The sequence below is a fragment of the Cnephaeus nilssonii genome (assembly GCF_951640355.1).
Source record: "Cnephaeus nilssonii genome assembly, chromosome: 15".
Classification (NCBI taxonomy): Eukaryota; Metazoa; Chordata; class Mammalia; order Chiroptera; family Vespertilionidae; genus Cnephaeus; species Cnephaeus nilssonii.
In genome coordinates this window covers 10,802,325-10,824,453 of record NC_137086.1, presented here as the reverse complement: position 1 = coordinate 10,824,453, position 22,129 = coordinate 10,802,325, and the positions used below count along the sequence as shown (strand labels likewise).

The 22,129-nt window shown below is 39.7% G+C and overlaps 1 protein-coding gene across 11 annotated transcripts in view; it reads left to right on the top strand.

Annotated features, from left to right (window-relative positions):
- Nucleotides 1-22,129, top strand: part of DTNB (dystrobrevin beta) — a 155,460-nt gene that overhangs the window by 65,357 nt on the left and 67,974 nt on the right. For all 11 annotated transcript variants that reach the window (XR_013814668.1, XM_079792384.1, XM_079792392.1 and 8 more), the window contains exon 9: nucleotides 4,731-4,855. Coding sequence is in view for 10 of the 11 variants with exons in the window: in XM_079792384.1 (XP_079648510.1) it covers nucleotides 4,731-4,855 (125 nt within the window). In the remaining variant the exon portion in view is untranslated. The remainder of the gene's footprint in view (nucleotides 1-4,730; nucleotides 4,856-22,129) is intronic.

Here is a 22,129-nt window from a genome sequence, read left to right as displayed (position 1 = left end):
TTCTAAGTAGATTGAAACTTAAATATGAAGTGTAAAAACTATAAAACTTTAGAAGATAATGTGGAACACTGTCTTTCTAATCTTAGAGGGGGAAATATTTCTTAAGATACAAAAGTACAAAATCCAGGGTGTCCCCCCAAAATGCATACACACTTTGATTATAAAGTCACTATTAACATACAGTTCATTTTCCAAAATTTAAAAGGATCTACAGAAATGAATACCTTTTTTGTCAATGCCTGTTTTCAAACTGATGACCCTTCTGGTCCAGGCCCTGCTGATAACATGAAGTAATGGAATCGCCAACATCAAGCATCATTTTGTTCGGTATCTGTGTGCCCTCAGTTTGTTGACTGTTGCTGTTTTTATACTGTAAACTTTATCTTTTATCCCCATAAAAAGATAAAGTAACTTTAGGATACTTTTTCTTTGTTCAAAGCTTAGTCTGGCTTCCCCCATTATTTCAAATCAGTTAAACCTGAAAACAAATGAAAATTAACTGAGTTATCAACTGTAAAAGTGTGTACACATTGTTGGGGGACACCCTTTATAAAGGAAAAGACTACTAAATTGGGACTGATGTTATATTTAAAGATGACTTCATAATGAACAGAGTGAAAAACAAGCCTTAAAGTAGTTGTTTGCAAGTCATAACTTTCATTGAGTTAGCATACAGAAGACATGAAGAACTCTTACAGATCCCTGAGAGAGGCAGCCCGGCGAGGCACGGTGCCAAAGACAGGGCCAGGAGCGTCAGGCGAAGAAACACAAATGGCCCATCCGTTTCTCAGTCTTTTAGTAATCAAGGAATTACAAATTAAAACCACATACTGTTTATCCCCCACCGGATTGGCAAATATTAAAATGTCTGACAGTAACCAGGATTGGCCAGAACGTGGAGAGGCGGGAAGTCTCTCCCGCAGCTGAGGGGAGCGGAAGTCACTGCAGCCGCTTCGTGAACACAAGTTGGCAGTGCCTCGTGGGACTGAATGTGCATAGCTCCTGACCCAGTACTCCCACTGTTAGGAAATTCTTACATGTGGCCGCCAGGAGTCACGCACAGGACAGTTTATGGCAGCGTTATGAACTAGGGGGAAATGCAAACTACCCAAATGTCCATTGGCAGTGGAATGAATATATAAATTAGGCCGTAATTAAGTAATGAAGTACAACCAAACAGTGAAAAAATAATGAATTACAGTTACATATGTCAGTATGGATGAATTGTAGCATAATTCTGAGTGAAAGAAGCAAGTTGCAGAAAAAAAGGTAAGCCTATATAGGTTTTAAACATGTAGTAAATGAGTCATATTATTTACGCATAATTGCTAAAAGAATAAAACGAAGGAAACGATGAGTACAAAATCCAGGACTCTGATTATCAGGAGAGGAGCCGGCGGTGGGAGTGGGCCGTTAGGGAGGCTCCAAACTGACTAGAATGTTCTATTTCTCGGGAAGAATAGTGGGTAGATGAATATATGTTTTATAACTTTTTGAACTGTACATGTATGTTTTATACACTCTGATATGTTTTTAATTGTAAAAACATATAGTCTAAAAATTTAAGAGATGGTAGGAATTGTTTTGAAATTAGGTGAAGTAGATTAGGGTATTGAAAATGCACAAATGTTGAAAATCATTGCCTAAAAGTGTTTGGAGGAGGTTTGATTTCCTAGGGTAAGGCTTCTTCATATATCAGTTTTAGAGTCTGGGTGAGGAGGAGGCAGAGTAGCGTAAATGAGGTGTGGGAGACACCAGCCCCTCGGCCTGGCCGTTTTCCTCCTCCCTCACTCCCTTCCTCAGAGCCATAAATATTCAATGACTGGCTACCAAGTGTGGGTGTTGCCCTAGGGACCAAGGAGCAGATGAGGTGATGCCCTCCATCCTGCCATCGCAGCAGTTTTCGAACCTTGCTACAGGCTTCATTACTCTTAGCCTCTTCACCTCACTCCACCGTGAAATTCACTTCAGGTCTATATCAGAATCCAGTCTTTGAGATCTTTGTAAGGAAATCATTTATTTGTCTACTAGAGGCCCGGTGCACGAATTCATGCACGGGTGGGGTCCCTTGCCCTGGCCAGCGATTGGGGCCGATTGGGGCCGGCTGTGGGGAGGGACCGCGGGAGGTTGGCTGGCCGCAGGAGGTTGGCTGTGGGAGTGCACTGATCACCAGGGGGCAGCTCCTATGTTGAGCATCTACCTCCTGGTGGTCAGTGTGCGTCATAGCGACCGGTTGTTTGGTCGACCTGTTGTAATGGTTGCTCAGGCTTTTATATATATAGATTTAGACAACATAATTGAATGCGCATCTTTGAAGTTTTCAGGGCAACACCCTTTTTGTTTTGGTGCTAACCCATAGTTAATATTCTAATTCCTGTATATATTTATTTCTAATTTTTTCCTTACCTACATATCAAGCCTCTCTTGATGTACTCTAATAATTTAGAATTGCCTTTGCTGTATTGATTTTTACCTTTCTATCTATATTTTTGAGACTTGAAATTGGATCTAATCTTAAACCTTGACTTAAAGCAGCATTTTCAAAAGCACACAAGCATACTGCTGGAGAGTATGAGGTGGGGCGAAGAGAACCATTTTTTATTTTAACAGTCATGTAGTTATTTTAATGTTTATTGTAAAATGTATGTATGGAACCTGGGATTTCATGGCTGTTACTACTCAGGAGGCAGCTAAAGCAGTCTATATGCTAATCCATCTCACGTCTGCATGAATAATGGCCCAGGTGGTTCCCAGATAGAGCACAAAGTCATGAAATTAATACATGGCTTACAGATGTGGTGTTTAGTTGTAAAGGCGAATTTAGATCTTCTCTGATGTCCTCTGATTGCCTCCTCCTTGTATCGTAACTCAAAAAGTAAAGCATATGTGTTTTGCTCAGGAAAAACGCAATCTAGGAAATTCATCGAGGCAAATGATTTGTTCAAATAACATATTTTGTTATAGAGCAGGTTCTAGAAATACACAAATGAATAAAATGTAGAGCCTGCCCTTCCAGAGCACCGGTCTGACAGAGATAGGCACGAAGTTAAAGAGTGCACTGGAACACGGCAGTGCACCAGTGGAAATCCGTCCACGGTGCCTGAGTGGCTCGGAAAGGTGGGCGCTGACGTATGGAGCAGTGAGGAACGTCTTCACAGAGGAAGCGGCACCTGCAAGCAGCCTTGAGAGCTGAGCAGAACATTTCCAGAGGAGCAGGCCGGGAAGGCAGCCCTCAGAGGGACAGGTGCCAAGATGCCGAGAGCTAGGGGGACACAGTGTGTGGGGTTCACCTGGGCAGCTTGTCATTTATGCTAGTGTGAGGTGAAGGGTGAGGAGAGAGGCAGGAGCCAGGTACGAAAGCAATGGACTACGATGGCATTGATTTAGATCTTATTCTATAAATGATTGTCAGCCTCGAACGATTTTAAGCAGAAGCCTGACATGTCTGGGGCAGTGTAGGTGATGGGTTAGAGCAGGAGCAATCAGTCCTATTGCCGTTAGTCGCTGGGCAAAGGGCCAATGGACAGCCGTTGGGGGAGGGAGGGGGCGTTTTCAGAATTTCTGCTTTGTTTAGCTTCGTATGATTTTCAGGAAATTAGATTGCATTTAGACTTTCCCCAGAATTTAATGGGTTGAAAGGGATAGTGGTAGGTGATTTGGAGTCAATATATGAAATTTCTGAAGAAATTGATATTATCCCATCTTTATTTTAAACAATGTATTAACCAACTTCACCTAACTTTGCTTAAAGGCAAACAGATTTTTGCTTATTTCGTGTTAAAATACACGCAAGCGGCGTATGAAAGTTAAATGGAGACATGGTATGGATGAGGCATACGGCTGCAAGCAAGTTCCATTTTCCAGTCAAGGTGGTGCATACGGTAATGCACTGCAGAGGCAGTAGGATGAAGTGTTTAAACTTCTCTGCAGTTAATAGCCTGCCAAGAAAATCTCAGACAACAGTGTTATTTAAAGGGAATTGGGTGGACAACAAAATCAGTATCCTATAAAAAGCCTCCTTTGAGTAATGAAAACTTAATTGTGGCATATTGCTTACCTGGTGCATATTTACTATTAAATCTTAGACTTGATCATTTTTGGCTTTGGCGAGTATTGTTCTGCGTTCCACAGAAATATATTAGTACGCCAACTTGTTTTCATACCTCAGCATATCGTAATGTAGTCACAGGTCTGATGTGCACTGCCTGCCGGTGAGGGTACTCATTTGTGTCTGTACTCATAGCCAGACCCTTAACACCAAATTTTCTGCCTCACATTTATTTGGGGAATATTCTCGTCATAGGCACATTTTGCCATGTGGTTAGTCAGCTAATTTGCTAATATTAAAAAGCCACAAGCTCTCAGCATTTTAGCCCAACAAAAGTTTCTGACTCGCGTGAGGGAATGAACATCGTACCAGAAAGAGGGACTTTATGCAAAGGGTGCAAAGGCCGTTCAAAAGGAAAGTTAACATGAAGTTGGCAGTATGACTGCAGGTAGAGATGAGACAGGAAGCAGATGGGAAGGACCACAGATGACCTTGGGACAACAGTAGATTCCTTCCTGCAGAACCCATTGATGTTGGTTATAATGAGACGTAGTTTGTATTTGAAAAGCTTTTTTTCTATAGTTCTTGTCTCCATTTCTTTTGAAATTCTTTTCTATGCCTTTGAAGATTTAATTCCTTATTTCTTTAATTCCTTATTTCCTTATTTTCTACTTTGACACAGAAATCCCCTGCAAAGAAGCTGAGCCATGCAATTAGTAAATCTTTGGGGTGTGTACCCACCAGAGAGCCCCCGCATCCTGTTTTTCCTGAGCAACCCGAGAAACCACTTGACCTTGCAAATATAGTGTAAGTACAGACCTGGGGTATGGATGCGGATGAGACTGAACTGGAGACCTTGCTAAATTCTCTTGGATCAAAACTAAATATCACCTAACATAAACATTTAGCCTTCTGGTTTGGGGGAACTTAGACTCCAAGCTTTCATCTCTTTACATCGCCATAAATGTCGACGTGGAAACCTAGCTCCTGAGCCCTGAAGTCTAAGAAACGTATAGCAGTCTCCAACAGAAAGAGAACACATTGAAGGGTAGTTACTGTGCTGGGTTTAGCAAGGTTGTCTTTGGTTGTTGGTAAATCGGTGGTTGAGGTAATTTCTTCTCTACAGCAGCAATGCCCACGGTTTTAAAACTTAGTTTAACTTTAGACCACATGGAAATGAAAATCTGATTTACTCTTTCTGTGTTGAGAGAAAATGAGGAAACATAAGGCTATGTTTTATAAACAAAACTAGTGTTTTATATATATACTTTTAATTGATTATTCATGCTAGAAAGCTATAGGGACCAAAAATGCTAGTGCAATTAAGAAGGAGGAGAAACAAAGAAGAATAAGATTCAGACTCTATTATGATCTCTTCATTCTGAATTGAATGATGATATTAAGTTTACTGAGTTGGATGAAGTTGGTAGGCTTTTTGGTCATGAGTCTTTATCAGGTGTTAGAAGTTTTTCTGTTGGAGTAGACATTTATTTTCTTTTACCTACCTGATGGTAGACTAATACAAGCATGTGGTTTGAAAATTCAGTGACACAGAAGAGCTTAAAATGAAAAGCAGCACATCCTCCCCCACTTCACTGTCTTTTGTTTGGCTTTTTGATCTACGAGTGGTTACCTCCATAGCTCTAAATAATAAATACATGTAGAGCGCCATTTCTTGACTTACCAGTTTTGGACATTACTGAATCCCTTCTGTGGTATAAGGAACCAACCTTCTTTATAACTGTATATACCAACCCACTCCAGTTTTTCATAATTACATCACCATTTTTTTTTAAGTTGGTCAACTTTATAATTTTAAATAATATTCTTAAACCTCTATTTTTTGTAACTTCTTTTCTCTGTAAAAAGAGAAAATTAATACCTTCTATTTCTCCCGTCTTCTTTTGCCTCCTAACCTCTGTCATCTATGCCTTTACTTTTATTGTCAAAGCTGATGCTATTAAAAAAAAAAAAAAAAAGCTGATGCTATTTCTATGTCCGTTCCCATCTATGTCAGTCTTCTGAGATTTAGTAAGGGTTAAATCTGAAAGTTAAAAACCAGGTTACAGCATCCACAGTTAATACCATTATTACAAAGTCAGACAGTGAGCTGTGATTCTGTGTGACCTGTGCACTTGTTCTCTCTTCAGAGTTCAATAGGAGCTTCTCTCTGAGACAACACTGATCGCTCAAAAGCGTGCCTACTGACTTTATGATTGCACTGACTTTCTGACTTGTTTTTCCTCCAGTTTCTCATTGCTTTCTTCTTCTAGCTGGGGGAAAATGCTCCCCCTCCGCCCCCCCCCCCCCCCCACTGTGTTCCACAATGAATTTTACTCACTGCTTTAATCCATTTTGTGGGTTAAATTTTTCCCTTTTTGGTCAGTATTTTTTTCTATTGCATTATTTATATTTTAAAAAGTCCTTGTCTGTTCCAACATTGTAGTGTGTTGTTGTTTTCTCTCTCTTTTTTTCTTCCTTTTTAATTTTGAGACTGTCCCTATCCACTTATGTCTTTATTTCATCTGAAGTGGATTTTTGTGTATAGTGTAATTAGAATATGTAATTCTCTTCTCTCTTTATCTGCTTTTGCATAATAACTTGTCTCGGAGCCATTTATTGGATAGCCCATCATTTCCCCACTCACTCACAGTGCCACCACTTTCATAAATTAAGTTTCCAAATATTCACGGTGTGGTGCTGGGCTCTTTCTTCTGTTCCTTTGGTTAAATTGTTTATCCCTAAGCCAGTATCTCACTATCTTAATTACTATAAGGGAGTAAGTAATCTTTTTTATTTATTTATTTTTTAAATATATTTTTATTGATTTCTTTACAGAGAGGAAGGGAGAGGGATAGAGTTAGAAACATTGATGAGAGAGAAACATCAATCAGCTGCCTCCTGCACTCCCCATACTGGGGATGTGCCCGCAACCAAGGTACATGCCCTTGACTGGAATCGAACCTGGGACCCTTCAGTCCGCAGGCCGACACTCTATCCCCTGAGCCAAACCAGTCAGGGCAGTAATCTTTTTTTATTAAAGAGTGTCGTGTCTGTCCTTTGCTCTTTCATATAAAGTTTAGAATCAATTTATTGAGTTCCTCATAAAATTTTGTTGGATTTTGATCAGCTATTCATTGAATCTAAAGGTCAAATTGGAGAAATTGACCTCTTTACAGTATTAAATATTTTATTCCATGGATGTGTTACGTCTTTCCATTTATTTAAATATATCCCTTTATGTCTCTCAATAAAGCTTTATTTTTTAAATTTTTATTTTTGTTAATCCTCACCCAATGATATTTTTCCATTGATTTTTTTTAGAGAGAGTAGAAGGTAGGGGGAGAGACACAGAGAGAGAAACATCGATATGAGAGAGACACACCAATTGGTTTGCCTTCCAAGGGCCGGGAATTGAGTCTGCAACCAAGGTACATGCCTGTAACCGGAATCGAACCTGAGATCCGTCAATCTATGGGCCAATGCTCTATCCACTGAGCCAAACTGGCTAGGGTTCAATAAAACTATAATTTTCCCCAGATAGGCCTTATATATGTTAGATTAATTGTTGTATACTTTACACTTGCTGTTGCAAATGGTACCTTTTTTCCTACAGTTTTTTTAAAATTTTTTCTTTATTGATTAAGGTATTATATATGTGTCCTTCTCTCCCCACTGCGCCCCCCACCCCTCCACACACACACACACTCATGCCCTCACCCCCCTGGTGTCTGTGTCCATTGGTTAGGCTTATATGCATGCATACAAGTCCTTTGGTTGATCTCTCCCCCTTCCTCCCACCCTCCCCTGCCTTCCCTCTGACGGTCTGATCGATGCTTCTCTGTCTCTGGATCTGTTTTTGTTCATCAGTTTACGTTGTTCATTATATTCCACAAATGAGTGAGATCATGTGATATTTATCTTTCTCCAACTGACTTATTTCGCTTAGCATAATGCTTTTCCTACAGTTTTTTAAAGATATAATTTACATGCAATAAAATACTTCCACTTTAAGTGTACCATGCTCTGAGTTTTGGCAAAGGTATATGGTTGTGCAAATGGTACCTTTTTTGAAACTATGTGCCTTAACTATTTGTTTCTGGTGTATGGAAATGCAAATTGGTTTTATATTTTAATCCACTATGTAGTCATCTTGCTTAACTTGCTCATTAGTTCTAGTAATTTGTATTTAGATTCTTTTTCTCTAAATAATTATATCACCTGCGAATAGTGACAGCTTTGTTTCCTCTTTCCCACTTCTTATACTTTTAAGCATTAATCGTACTTTTCCCCCTTTGGTCTTAGAATGCTGGCTAGAACCTCCAGGGCAATATTGAACAGAAGCAGTTTAATAGGCATTCTTGTGTTATTGCTAATCCCAAAGAGAATGCTTTCAGAATGCTATGTGATGTGGTCTTTGTATAAACGGTTTATCAGGTAAAAGGTTTCCTTTCATTACTAGTTCACTAAGACTGCTTTCTGTTTGTCATGAATGGATTTCAAATTTTATTACTTTTTCTGCATTAATTGAGATGATCATATGAGTTTCTTTATTCTATTAATGTAATGAATTACATTGTTGTTTTTTAAACAACCCTGGAATAAATATAAATTGACTCTCCTTTTAATACACTACTTGATTTCATTTGCTAATATTTTGTTTAGCTTTTTCCTGTGTTTATGAGTTCAGTTGTTCTGTAATTTCCCTTGTTTTTTTTTTGTTGTTTGTTTGTTTTTTCTTTAGGACAAAGTTGGCTTTCTCCAAAAACTCGAGGAGCATTCTCTCTGTTTATATCTTTTAGAAGAGCTTGTTTAAGATTGGAGTTATTTACCCCTTAGCCTTCTTTGTGGGAAGATTTTTAATGGGTGATTCCAATTTTTAAAATGATTATAAGACTATTTTTATTTCTTTTTGAGTCACTTTGGAACATTTTATATTTGTAGGAATTTGTCAGCTTATTCTAAATTTTCAAAGTTATTGGTATAAAGTTTGTAATATTTTATTTATAATATGTGTGCTAATGTCCCTTTTTCATTCCTACTTTGGTATATTTATGGTTTCACTTTATCTTTTTTATTCTTTGAAAAGTCTTGCACATAGGTTTGTCTAATCTATTGGACTTTGAGAGGACCAACTTTTGGTTTTGATGATTTTCTTATTGTATGTATTATATTTTTAAATTTCATTTACTTTCATCCTTATCTTTATTATTTATTTTATAGTTTCTTTGAGTTTCTTTTGCTACTCTTTTTCTAACTTCTTTAAAGACATGGTAGTTTACTCATTTCAAGTTGTTTTTTTCTAATATACTCATTTAAGGCTATTTATTTCTTTAAGCACTATCTGACTGGTGTCCCAAGGTTTGTTATATAATTTTTTTTGTTTAGTCCTAAATATTTCTAAGATCTGTTATGATTTCTTCTTTGAGAAGTATACTTTCTTATTTTCCAAATATATGGGGGTTCTCTAGTTCCCTTTTTGTTATTAATTTTTAGTTTAATTTCATTTTGGTCTACATTATTTAGTTATTTTAAATTTGTTGATACATACTTATTATCTAACATATAATCTAGTTTTTCTCATGTTCCAAGTAAATTTGAAAATAGCATTTATTCTATGCTTGTTGGGTGCAGAATTTGTAGTAAATAACTGTATGTCTATGAAGTCAGGTTTGTTAATCACATTATTCAAATCTTCTATAGCCTTATTTATTTTCTTCAAATTATACATTTCACTAGGAAATCGAAATTTATTTTAATGTAGTGACTCTCTTTATTCCTGATAATTCTATTCTCAAGTCTATTTTATCTGCTAGGAATGTCTTTTAATATCTTTTGCTAGGTATGTGCCAAATATAACTTTTCCATCCTTTTACTTTCAACCTTTCTATGTCCTTGGGTTTTTAAGTATGCTCTTGAAAATTGTAAGCTGGATTTTTTTTAAAAAAATTATTTTTTAATTACAGTTTACATTCAGTATTATTATTAGAGTACTAGAGGCCCGGTGCACGAAATTCGTGTGTGGGGGGGGAGGGATGGTCCCTCAGCCCAGCCTGCACCCTCTCCAATCTGGGACCCCTTGAGGGATGTCCGACTGCCTATTGGGATCGGGCCTAAACGGGCAGTCAGACATCCCTCTCACAATCCAGGACTTCTGGCTCCCAACTGCTTGCCTGCCTGCCTTCCTGATTGCCCCTAACTGCTTCTGCCTGCCAGCCTGATCACGCCCTAACCACTCCCCTGCCAGCCTGATTGATGCCTAACTACTCCCCAGCCAGCCTGTTTGCCCCTAACTGCCCTCACCTGCAGGCCTGGTCCCCCCCCAACTGCTCTCCCCTGCAGGCCTGGGTCCCCCCTAACTGCCCTTCCCTGCAGGCCCGGTCGCCCCCAACTTCCCTCCTCTGCCGGCTTGATCACCCCCAACTGCCCTCCCTTGCAGGCCTGGTACCTCCCAACTGCCCTCCCCTGCTGGCCATCTTGTGGCGGCCATCTTGTGTCCACATGGGGGCAGGATCTTTGACCACATGGGGGCAGCCATCTTGTGTTAGAGTGATGGTCAATTTGCATATTATTCTTTTATTAGATAGGATAGAGGCCTGGTGCACGGGTGGGGGCTGGCTGGTTTGTCCTGAAGGGTGCCCCAGATCACGGTGGGGGTTCCCTTGGGGCATGGGGCGGCCTGGGCGAGGGGCCTGTGGTGGTTTGCAGGCTGGCCATGCCCCCCCGCGACCCAAGTGGAGGCCCTGGTATCTGGGATTTATTTATCTTCTATAATTAAAACTTTGTAGCCTGGAGCAGAGCCTAGACTTCTGCTTGCTCCGTGGTGGCAGCCATTTCTGTTGGGATTTATGTATCTTCTATAATTGAAACTTTGTAGCCTTAAGTGGAGGCCTGGGACTGCCAGGGTGTGCGGAAAGCTTGGCTTCCTCCATTGCCGGGGATACCCAAGCCTCCCTCCTGCTCGCTCGGTGGCTGCAGCCATCTTGGTTGGGGTTAATTTGCATACTCGCTCCTGATTGGCTGGTGGGCATGGCTGGTGGGTGTAGCGGAGTGATGGTTAATTTGTGTGTTACTCTTTTATTAGATAGGATATGCTGCAAAATTTATCTGAATTTGTAAATGTCTCAACTTTATTTTTCATAATCAAATTTTTAATTTAAAGGTCATATTTTTCTTCATGGTTTGTTGCTTCTCTTTCATATTTAAAATAATGTTCTTACCTCAAGGTAATAAAAATATCTGTCTATAAAAAATTTCTCATTTCTGTTTCCCCCCCCTTTTTTTATTGTTGTCAGATATGAGATAGGATTTAAGTTTATTTTTTTTAAAAATGGGTAGCCATTTGTCCCAGCTCCATTATATTCCTGATAATTTTGTTGCAGTTTTAATTTTGCCTTTCTTTTAGCAATTGATACTCACCTTGAAGCTCCGAGAAATCATATAAATCATGTATTTGTCCTCTCTGTGTAATTTTCTAACAAGAAGTCTTTACCTTATGTCTTTTTTTAAAAAAAAATCTTATTGGCCGTTTAAGAAAGGCTTTTGTGACGAATACCATTTAGGGTGAAGCTTAAAAGATGAATAGGGTTAGGCAGGTGGAGGGCAGAGGGAGGAGCACTCCCAGCAGAGGGGGAGCTAGGACCCAGGGCAACAGAAAGGCTGCGGACGAGGTGAAGGCCACCTGAGATTTTGGACATTATCCCAAAATGAAGGGTTTTAGATAGGAGAGGGACATGTTGAAATTTGTATTTAAGAAAAATTACTGCCTACGGTGTGGAAATAGGCAGTGGGACAAGGGTGAAAAAGAAGAGCCAGCTAGGGTTTTGTTTGTTTTTTTCCCCATTGGCCAGGTGAGAGATGATCGTGGCCTGAGTGATCATGGTGGTTATGGAGATGGAGAAAAGGTTGTAACATAAAAAAAAAGTCATAGGTCTTACCATGATTGCATACCCAGAAATAAAATTAAAACCTAAATGAAAATTTGGCAAAGGAATTGAACCTCAGGGGTAAAGTAGATTGCAATATTAACTGCTTACATTTCATTTTTGACAGGGAGTAGAGATTTATTCAGAGCCTCATGGATTTGAGATTCAAGAGCTCGTTGTATTTATGGGTCACCCAGAGTGTTCCCTTTGCTCACCTTTTCCTTAGCCTTCGCAGCAGCCTTTGCCTGTAAGTGTCATGAGTCTGTAACAGAGCAGGAAACAGCATTAGTGAGATAGTATATTGAGGTTGGGACTAGAGTCTAGAGCTCCTAACCCATGCACCTCAGTTTCCTAACATGCTGAAAAATCGTTATAGTGGAAACATACAGTAATGGAACCATTGTTTGCACCCTGTGGTTAGTTTTACAATTGAGAGAGAACATTGAATGACTGCAATTTTGGTGGTTGAAAAATAGAAGGGACACAATGTGAAATGATAGAAGAAAAACTAGATTAAAAATATATATACACACACACTATATATCAAGAGACATCAGTTTGCTTTTCTGTGAAACTGGTGATAATACTTATTTTAATTATCTCAGGATATTGTTAAGAATAATGTGTCTGAAGTTGCTTTAAGAGGTTAGGATGCCATAAACACTGTATTCTAGACTTTTAAAGTCTTTTCCTTGGGATAAAGTAAATCATTTCACAAAAGCCGGGACTCTGTCTTGTTCTTCACCGAATTCCAGTGCCTAGAATAGTGCCTGGTGCATGGTAGACACTAAAATACATTGAATGAATGAATGACACGAATTGTGATTTATATACAGTCATAAACAGTCATATAGCACATCCACCCACCCTTTTATGTTTCTTCAGAGAATATTAGTCACATACCTACAGTACCTAAAGCTTCCACTAGATGTCAGGCATATTTCCTTGATTAGTTCGTTGGGCTATTTTCTTGGGGAGTCGAGAATATTAAGTAAACAAGGTTTGTCAAATAAATCTCAGACAAAACCAGTGCGGCTATCATCAACACTCGAGCAACTTCTCCTACTTCTAAGTCTCTGAAAGAAATTAGTTGTTTCTTTTGGTCAAAACATGTTTATAAAACTTGCAGCTCTTGATGTCTCTGATAGACTCTCTGCTAACCTAATTTCAAGCAATTTGCTGTTGCTTAAGATCTAATTATCTAACCACATAGTCCTTATACCTCATTTATTTAATTAGTGGTTAATCACCATTACATTTCTTTTTTTATTGAAATTATTAGGTGACCTTGGTTAATAAAATTATATAGGTTTCAGATATACAATTCTACAACACACCATCTGCATATTGTATTATGTGTTTACCACCACAAGTCAAGTCTCCTTAAATCGCCATCTATCCCCCATTTACCCTCTTGTACCTCCCTCCACTCCCCTCTTCCCTCTGGCAATCACCATGCTGTTATCTGTGCTCTTGAGTCTTTTTTTCTTTGCTTAATCCCTTCACTCTCTTTACCCAGCCACCAACTCCCTCCCCTCTGACAGCTGTCAGTCTGTTCACTGTATCCTCAAGTCTGTCTCTACTTGGTCACTTTATTTTGTTCATTAGCTTCCACATATCCTATATAATAAAGAGGTAATATGCAAATTGACCATCACTCCAATAAGATGGCCACCCCCATGTGGCCAAAGATGGCTGACTCCATGTGGACACAAGATGGCCAGCAGGGGAGGGCAGTTGTGGGCAATCAGGCCAGCAGGGAGGGCAGTTGGGAGGGACCAAGCCTGAAAGGGAGGGCAGTTGGGGGTGATCAGGCCTGCAGGGGAGGGCAGTTAGGGGTGACCGAGCTGGCAGAGGAGGACAGTTAGGGCAACCAGGCCTGCAATGGAGGGCAGTTGGGATGGACAAGGCCTGCAGGGGAGGGCAGTTGGGGACGACCAGGCAAGCAGGGGAGGGCAGTCAGGGGCAACCAGGCCTGCAGGGGATGGCAGTTAGGGGAGACCAGGCTGGCAAGGGAGAGCAGTTAGGGGTGACCATGCCAGCAGGGGAGGACAGTTAGGGGCAATCGGGCCAGCAGGGGAGCAGTTAGGCATCGATCAGGCTGTCAGGAGAGTGGTTAGGGGGTGATCAGGATGGCAGGCAGAAGTTGTTAGGGGCAGTTAGGCAGGCAGGCAGGCGAGTGGTTGGGAGCCAGCAGTCCTGGACTGTGAGAGGGATTGTTTAAACAGGCATTTGGACATCCCTCAAGGGGTCCCAGATTGGAGCGGGTGCAGGCTGGGCTGAGGGACACACACTCCCCCATGCACAAATTTTGTGCACCGGGCCTCTAGTAGGTGAAATAATATGGTACTTGTCTTTCTCTGACTGGACTATTTCACTTACCATAATACTCTCCAGGTCCATCCATGCAGTTGCAAAAGATAAGATTCCCTTCATTTTTACAGCTGAGTAGCATTCCATTGTGTAATTTTCTCCACTGACCTACTGATAGACACTAGGGCTGCTTCTAAATCTTGGCTATTGCAAATAACACTGCAATGAACATAGGGGTGCATATATTATTTTAAATTCGTGTTTCGGATTTCTTTGGAGTCAGTGGGTCAGAAGGCAGTTCCATTTTTAATTTTTTGAGGTAACTCCATACTGCTTTCCACAGTGGCTGTACCAGTCTGCATTCCCACCACCATTGCATGAGGGTTCCCTTTTCGCCACATCCTGGCCAATGCTTGTTGTTTGTTGATTTATTGATGATAGCCATTCTGACAGGTGTGAGGTGATGTCATTGGTTTTCTTTTTAATTGATTTTAGAGAGGGAGGAAGGGAGAGAGAGAGAGAAACATCAATCAACCCTTCCCCTCCCCCCCCACACACACACGCCCAGTCTGGGATGGAACCCACAACCCAGGCATGTGCCCTGACGGGATCAAATCTGTGACCTTCCAGTGCATGGGGCCTGGGAGGATGCTCCAACGGAGCCACATCAGCCAGGGCTCTCATTGTGGTTTTAATTTGGATTTCTCTTATGGTTAGTGTCATTGAACAGCCTGTCATATGTCCTATGTCATATGATTGATGATGATGCAGTGAGGAGAAACAGCATTATTTAATACAACGAAAGTCAAGGCTTAGTCCTAGGAGGGTAATTGTTTACAAGTGGCCGTGACTTTGGTCTGATTTACCCTCCCCTTGGGATTTTTCTCTCTCTGTTTACCACTATACTACCATAGAGCACTCTGCTTTTATTTTTATTTATTTTTTAATCCTCAACCGAGGATATGTTTCCATTGGTTTTTAGGGAGAGTGGGAGAGAAAGGGAAAGACAGAGAGAAATATCAATGTGAGAGAAACACATCGATTGGTTGCCTCCGCAGGAGCCCCGACCAGGGCCCGGGCTGGGGAGGAGCCTGCAACCAAGGTATGTGATTGGAATCAAACCTAAGACCCTTCGGTCCGCGCAGGCCGACACTATCCACCGAGCCAGACTGGCTAGAGCAAGCACTCTGTTTTTAAACTTCAGATTTAGCAAGGCCCAAACACCATCCCTTATTTTTCTTTTCTTTGTTTTATTGTGATAAAATACACATAACATAAAATTTGTCATCTTAACCATTTTCCAGGTATACAGCTTAGTAGTGTTAAGTGTATTTACATTGTGAAATAGATCTCCAGAACTATCTCAGCTTGCAAATCTGAAACAACAGATTCATTAAACATCACTTCCTTTTTACCACAAGCCCCTGGTAACCACCATTTTACTGCCTGTTTTTCTGAATTTGACTACTTTAGACACCTCATGCAAGTAGAATCATATATACTAGTATTGGATTGTCATACAGGACTATTTCACTTAGCAAAAGGTTCATCCATGTTGTAACATGTGCCAGGGTTTACTTCCTTTTTAAGGCTGAGAAATAGCCCATTGCATTGTCCACATTTCGTTTGCCCATTCCTTCGTCAGTGGACATTTGGGTCCCTTCCACCTTTTGGCCGTTCGAAATAGCACTGCTCTCTTGGAGACGCTGTGTTTTTGTTTTGTTTTTGTTTTATAGGGTATGATGCAGCATCTCATTGTGGTTTCAGGTTTGTCTTGTCTTTCTTTAAACAGTTTTCTTGAGGTATAATTTACACAAGATTCACTCACTATGACAGTTAAATAATTTTTAGTAAATTTATATTTACTAAAATTTTGCAACCATCACTACCATTCAGGTTAGAACATTTCCATCATCCAAAGGTGTTCCCTCTCATCCATTTGTAGTCAATCCCATCTCCCTACCCGACCTTTAAGGGCACCTCAGATATACTTTCTATTTCTATAGTTTTGCCTTTTCTGGAAATTTCATATAAACAGAATAATATAATATGTAGTCTTTTATTTCTGGGTCTTTCATTTAGCATAATATTTTTGAGGCTTACCCATGTTGAGGCAAGTATCAATAGTTCATTCCTTTTCAATAATAAAAATACCCCATTGTACAAATAGACATGTTTTATTTATCTCTCACCAGTGGATGGACATTGGCTCATTTTAGTTTTTTACTATTATGAAAAACACTGCTATGAACATTCGCGTCTTTGTGTGGACACATGTTTTCATTTCTTTCGGGTGGATACGTAGGACTAGAATTGCTGGGTCATACAGGGTAAGTGTATGTTTAAATGTTTAAGAAATTGCCATACTGTCTTTGAAAGTGGCTTTACCATGTTACATTCCCACCAGCAATACACAAGAGTTCCAGTTTCTTCACTTTCACTAGCGCTTGGCATATTGTTATTCCTTTTAATTATAGCCCTCCTAGTTAGAGAGCAATGATATCTTATTGTGGCTTTAATATGCATTTCTCCAATAACTAATAATGTTTAGCACCTCTTCATGTACATGTAAGCCATTCATGTATCTTCTTTGGTATAATTGTCTATTTAGATCTTTTGCCCATTTAAAGAATGCTTAAATCATATTTTTATTTTATAGTAGTTTTACTAGGTTTACAGAAATGTTGCAGATAGGACAGAGAGTTTCCATATACCCTGCCCTGTTCTCTTGTTAACTCTTTACAAAGGAACCAGTATTGATATTATAATTAGCTGAACGCCATATTTTATTGGGATTTTATTAGTATTATCCTAAGTGAAATAAGTCAGATGAAAAAAGACCAGTACTGTATGATTTTATTTATTTATGTACTAGAGGTCCGGTGCACTGATTCGTGCACTGGTGGGGGTCCCTCAGCCTGGTCTGCAGGGATTGGGCCCAAACCGGCACTCTGACATCCCCCGAGGGGTCCCAGATTGCGAGAGGGCGGTTCTCGGGTGATGCACCCCAGAATCAGGCTCCCTCCTCTCTGATTCCAGGTGCGTCACCTGAGAACCGCAGCTGCCAAGTCACCGCAGCTGGGCAGCTCCTGCGTTGAGCATCTGCCTCCTGGTGGTCAGTGTGCATCATAGCTACTAGTCAGATCGTCTGCCCCCTGGTGGTCATTGCACATCATAGCTACTGGTTGGATGGTCAAACGGTTGGACGGTCGCTTAGGCTTTCATATATATAGATGTGATCTTTAAAATAAACCCCACAAATGAACAAATAAAACAAAAATAAACTAGATACAAATAACAGATTGGTAGTTACCAGAGGGGAAGAGGGTTGGCGGTAGGGTGAAATGAGTTAAGGGGTTCAGTTGTATGGTGAAGAATGGAAACTAGACTTTTGGTGATGATCAGTGTAGTGTATACAGACATTGAATTATCATGTTGTACACCTGAAATGTATATAATGTTATATACCAATTTTATCTGTTATTTTTTTAAAGTGAAAAAATTGGGAATTGGAAGTTATGGTACTCCAGTTCATTATGATTACTAAACATTTATTTTTGAAAAGTAATAATTCTTAATACTGGAGAAATCTGCTTTTTTTTTTTAATCTTTTTTTCTTCCCTAGTCAAACCTAGGGTATACCTATAATGTAATTTCATGTGGACATTGAGCCTCAGAATTATATTCATTGAGTGGAATTTCTTAATAGGATGTGTATCCTGTGATCTCGTTCCAATTAAGAATAATCTGAATATTTCTTAGTACCTTTACAGGTTTTATATTGCCCAGCTGAGTTTACCACCTACTGAATTTGTCCTTTTATTCTTAAATGTCAAATCTGTCTACATATTTATACCAAATTAATCTTCTTGAATCACTGCCTTTGTCATATTACTTCCCTGTTCAAAACTCCACAACACTTCACTGCCTATAGAATTAAGGAGGCACTCCTCTTGCTGGAATTCAAGGCCCTGTGTATCTGGGACCCACCTTACCTTTTGAATCATATCTTCTGCTGCTAAATTTATGTAGTACAAAGCTTCGGCTCTGGTTAGAACTGCCTCCTTTCTCCCCTTTAAAACTTTTATATCCCTTCCTGCCCCTCTGAGCTAGCTCATGAGGTCCTAGCCACTGGTCGGCAAACTCATTAGTCAACAGAGCCAAATATCAACAGTACAACGATGGAAATTTCTTTTGAGAGCCACATTTTTTAAACTTAAACTTCTTCTAACGCCACTTCTTCAAAATAGACTCGCCCAGGCCGTGGTATTTTGTGGAAGAGCCACATTCAAGGGGCCAAAGAGCCGCATGTGGCTCGTGAGCCGCAGTTTGCCGACCACGGCCCTAGCCCAACTACCCCTTTTCCTGAATGCCCTTCTTGCTTCTTTTAGACTCCACGTTTTGTATATCCACACGCCAAGCTTAAATTCTGTTCTATCCATAAAACCTTAGAAACCTAGAAGCAGCTAACTCATATGGATCTTTTCTTTGCTTCCCTAAATTCATTTGGCTCTTGTTGGTTTGTCCGTCATTTGGGCACCCAGTGAAAGGCTGTCTCCTTCTGTAAGGACTTCTTAAGTACGTATCGGACCTGGACATCCTGAAGATGTCCTTTGCAACATCAGCTTCTTAAGGCCTGCGACTGTGTGTTCTTAGTGCCTGGCATATTCTAGATATTTGTGGGACCAACCTCTACTGACTGGTGCTTCCAGAGCATGGAGCACAGTGGTAAATTCTAGTTGAATTACATCACATTTGGCGATTTTCATGTAGTCCCTCTTTTCAAGGTCACATCATAGGGCCTTGCTTGTTTATTTGATATGATTTCGCTGATCTTACTAAAGCTTTGGAAGGCAATCAAAGAGAAGACATTCACATTGTAAAAACTGTATTTTTTTCAAAATGAGCTTTTGGGGCAAAATTCTTATATTACAACTTAAAAATATTCTAGATCAAAATAAGCTATCTTCTCCTTTGGTAAAGTAACCTTTCCCTTTTGTCTTACTTATTTTTTCCCTTTTGGATAATGTTAATGGGACCATCTTATGGATAAAACTGAATACCTTGCCTCCAAGCATGAATTCAAGGAGATAGTCTGCTAAATTGTATTGAATAATCTTCTTTCTTAGTTTTTCACTTTTTAAGCAGAATTCTTTTTGGAATTGAAATGACTTCTTTATCCTCTTTAGTCATTTCTTCCAAGTTGTCACCAACTCATGTTTAATTCTCTATAAGCCCTGCTGCTATCTTTCACTTATTTCCAGTGTCCAGTTTATCATAAGAAAAACATTATTTAAAAAAAAATTTTTGATTTCAGAGAGGAAGGGAGAGGGAGAGAGAGATAGAAACATCAATGATGAGAGGGAATCATTGATCTGCCGCCTCCTGCATGCCCCACACTGGGGATCAAGCCCACAACCCAAGCATGTGCCTTGACCAGGAAACCATGACCTCCTGGTTCATAGGCCGACACTCAACCACTGAGCCACACTGGCCAGGGAGAAAAACATTCTTATTAAGAGCTTCTCCATAGAATTTCTTGAGATGAATATTTAACGTCTTCATTTTGGGAAATTGATTAAACTGTGATTGATGTTGTCTGTGTGATCTCAGCCCTTCTGAGAGCTTAAAAATATAAAACTGGTATAAAATGGAAGGATAAAAATCTTGCTGGCAGATTGGATGTGGAATATTAGAGAAAAAGAGAAGTCAGTTTAGCCTGAATGGCTGGAACGATAGAGATGGGGAAATCTATAGTTTGGGTAGAATGAGAGCTCCATTTTGGACCTGTTGAGTTTTTTTTTTGTTTTGTTTTGTTTTATTTTTTATGCTCAAATATAAATCTGGAAGGCGTTCATGGGACATGTGCAGCTTGGAAATATTGGCAACTTAGAGATGATGTTTAGATAGAGAAAACATGTAAAGATCAAACCCTGTTATTTAGTGTCTTCTTTAAATGATTGTTCAGTTAGTTGATTTCAGTTGTTTCCCTAATATTCACCTAAGACTTTCGGGGGGTATTTGATGTTTTCTGATAATATTGAATATCCTGATAGAGCTGAGATTTCTTTTTCGGCCCTAGTGTCTGAACAATTTTTCTAAACATTCTCTGTATGTTTAAAAAGATTCTCAGATTATTGAGTGCAGTGTTCCTTATATTCCCATTAGATCAAGCTTATTAATTACGTGTGTAGAAAAGATTAAATTCAATTTTAAAAATAAAAATGCATTAAGTGATTACAGATGAAAATGCCAGCTGCCTTCATATAACGGGAGAAGCTTGTGGTAAATTTTCCATTGAGACATTAGCTACAGAGGCATTGTTTGGAAGTAGTTTGGACAGAAATGACCATCATATCCTCTGGAGGACTGTGTGATGACTCAGAGAACCTTTAGTTTCGATAAAGACAGTGATGACAAAGATGCATTTAAAGAGTTTGGATGACACTGAGTCATGAAAGTGAAAAAAGTTATATTTTTAATTTATTGCAGGGGTGGGGAACCCTTTTTCTGCCAAGGGCCATTGGGATATTTATAACATTATTGTGGGCCATACAAAATTATCAACTTAAAAATTAGCCTGCTATATTTGGTCAAACATTTAATTAACTCACCCGAATGTCTTGGCCGGGCCGGATCAAATGATTTTGTGTGCCTTACACCCCTGACTTATTGTTATCTCTTAAATGTTTTAAGTAGCAACAAAGGAAGGAGAGAAATAGGATAAATATAAGTACAAATGGCCGCAAGCTTTTATATATTCTTTCCTTTTTAAAAATAGGGGAAGCAACCCCAAATATAAGATGATTTTTCCCAGGAAAGGATCTCCAAAAATGAACTTGACCATGCCAACTTAAATGAAGGAAGTCAGATGTAGGTGCACTGGGGTAAGTTAAATGAAACAGTACTAGTGGATCCAAGAGTTTACCATCTTTGACATGAAAAATACTCTAGACCCCTCCTAATACATCATCAAAGTCGCTTTCAGCTTACAGTGTACAGCAGCATCCGCTAGCTTTCTGGGACTGCGTCCATTTGTCATTTCCCCCAGCTTTGTATGGGGACAGGAGAACAGTGAAGAGTGGAGAAGCGGTGAGAGGACCACTGTCAGCTGTACTTCTACTCCGGGCATTCCAGCGCCACGGTGAACAGAGAGGCGTGGCTGCGGATGGAGCTCCAGGCGTGGCAGGAACACCAGTTAGATAGTTGCTGTGAAAGACTTCAGAATCTATTGATCAATTCTTACACAGTGTTTAGACTGAGACACTCTTTCAGAGCCACTAATTTCAGATATTAATTAGGGATTTCTGTGAAGCTAGAGAGAGTAACGGATAATGTATGAATAGCTCTGAACCTTTTACGTAACACAAAGCAAACTAGACTCCTTGGAAAGGTTTGTAGTAGGTCTGAAACCCGGAAGTATGTATCCTCCAGCTTTGTTCTTTTTGAAGATTGTTTTGGATGTTCTGTGTGTCTTGCATTTCAGTATGAATTTAGAATCAACTTGTCATGTTCTGCAAAAAAAAGGCAGCTATAATTTTATAGGGATTGCAGGGAATCTGTAGATCAGTTTGGGAGATTACCACTATTTCAATAATATTAAGCCTTCCATTCCATGAACATAGAATGTGTTTCCACTTATTTAGGCCTTTAATTTTTTTTCAGTGATGTTTTGTAATTTTCAGTGTACAAATCTTGCATTTTCCTGATTGGATTTATTTCTAAGCATTTTATTCTTTTTGATGGTATTATAAATGAAACTAGAGGCCCGGTGCACGAAATTTGTGCATGGAGGGGGGTGTCCCTCAGCCCAGCCTGCACCCTCTCCAATCTGGGACCTCTT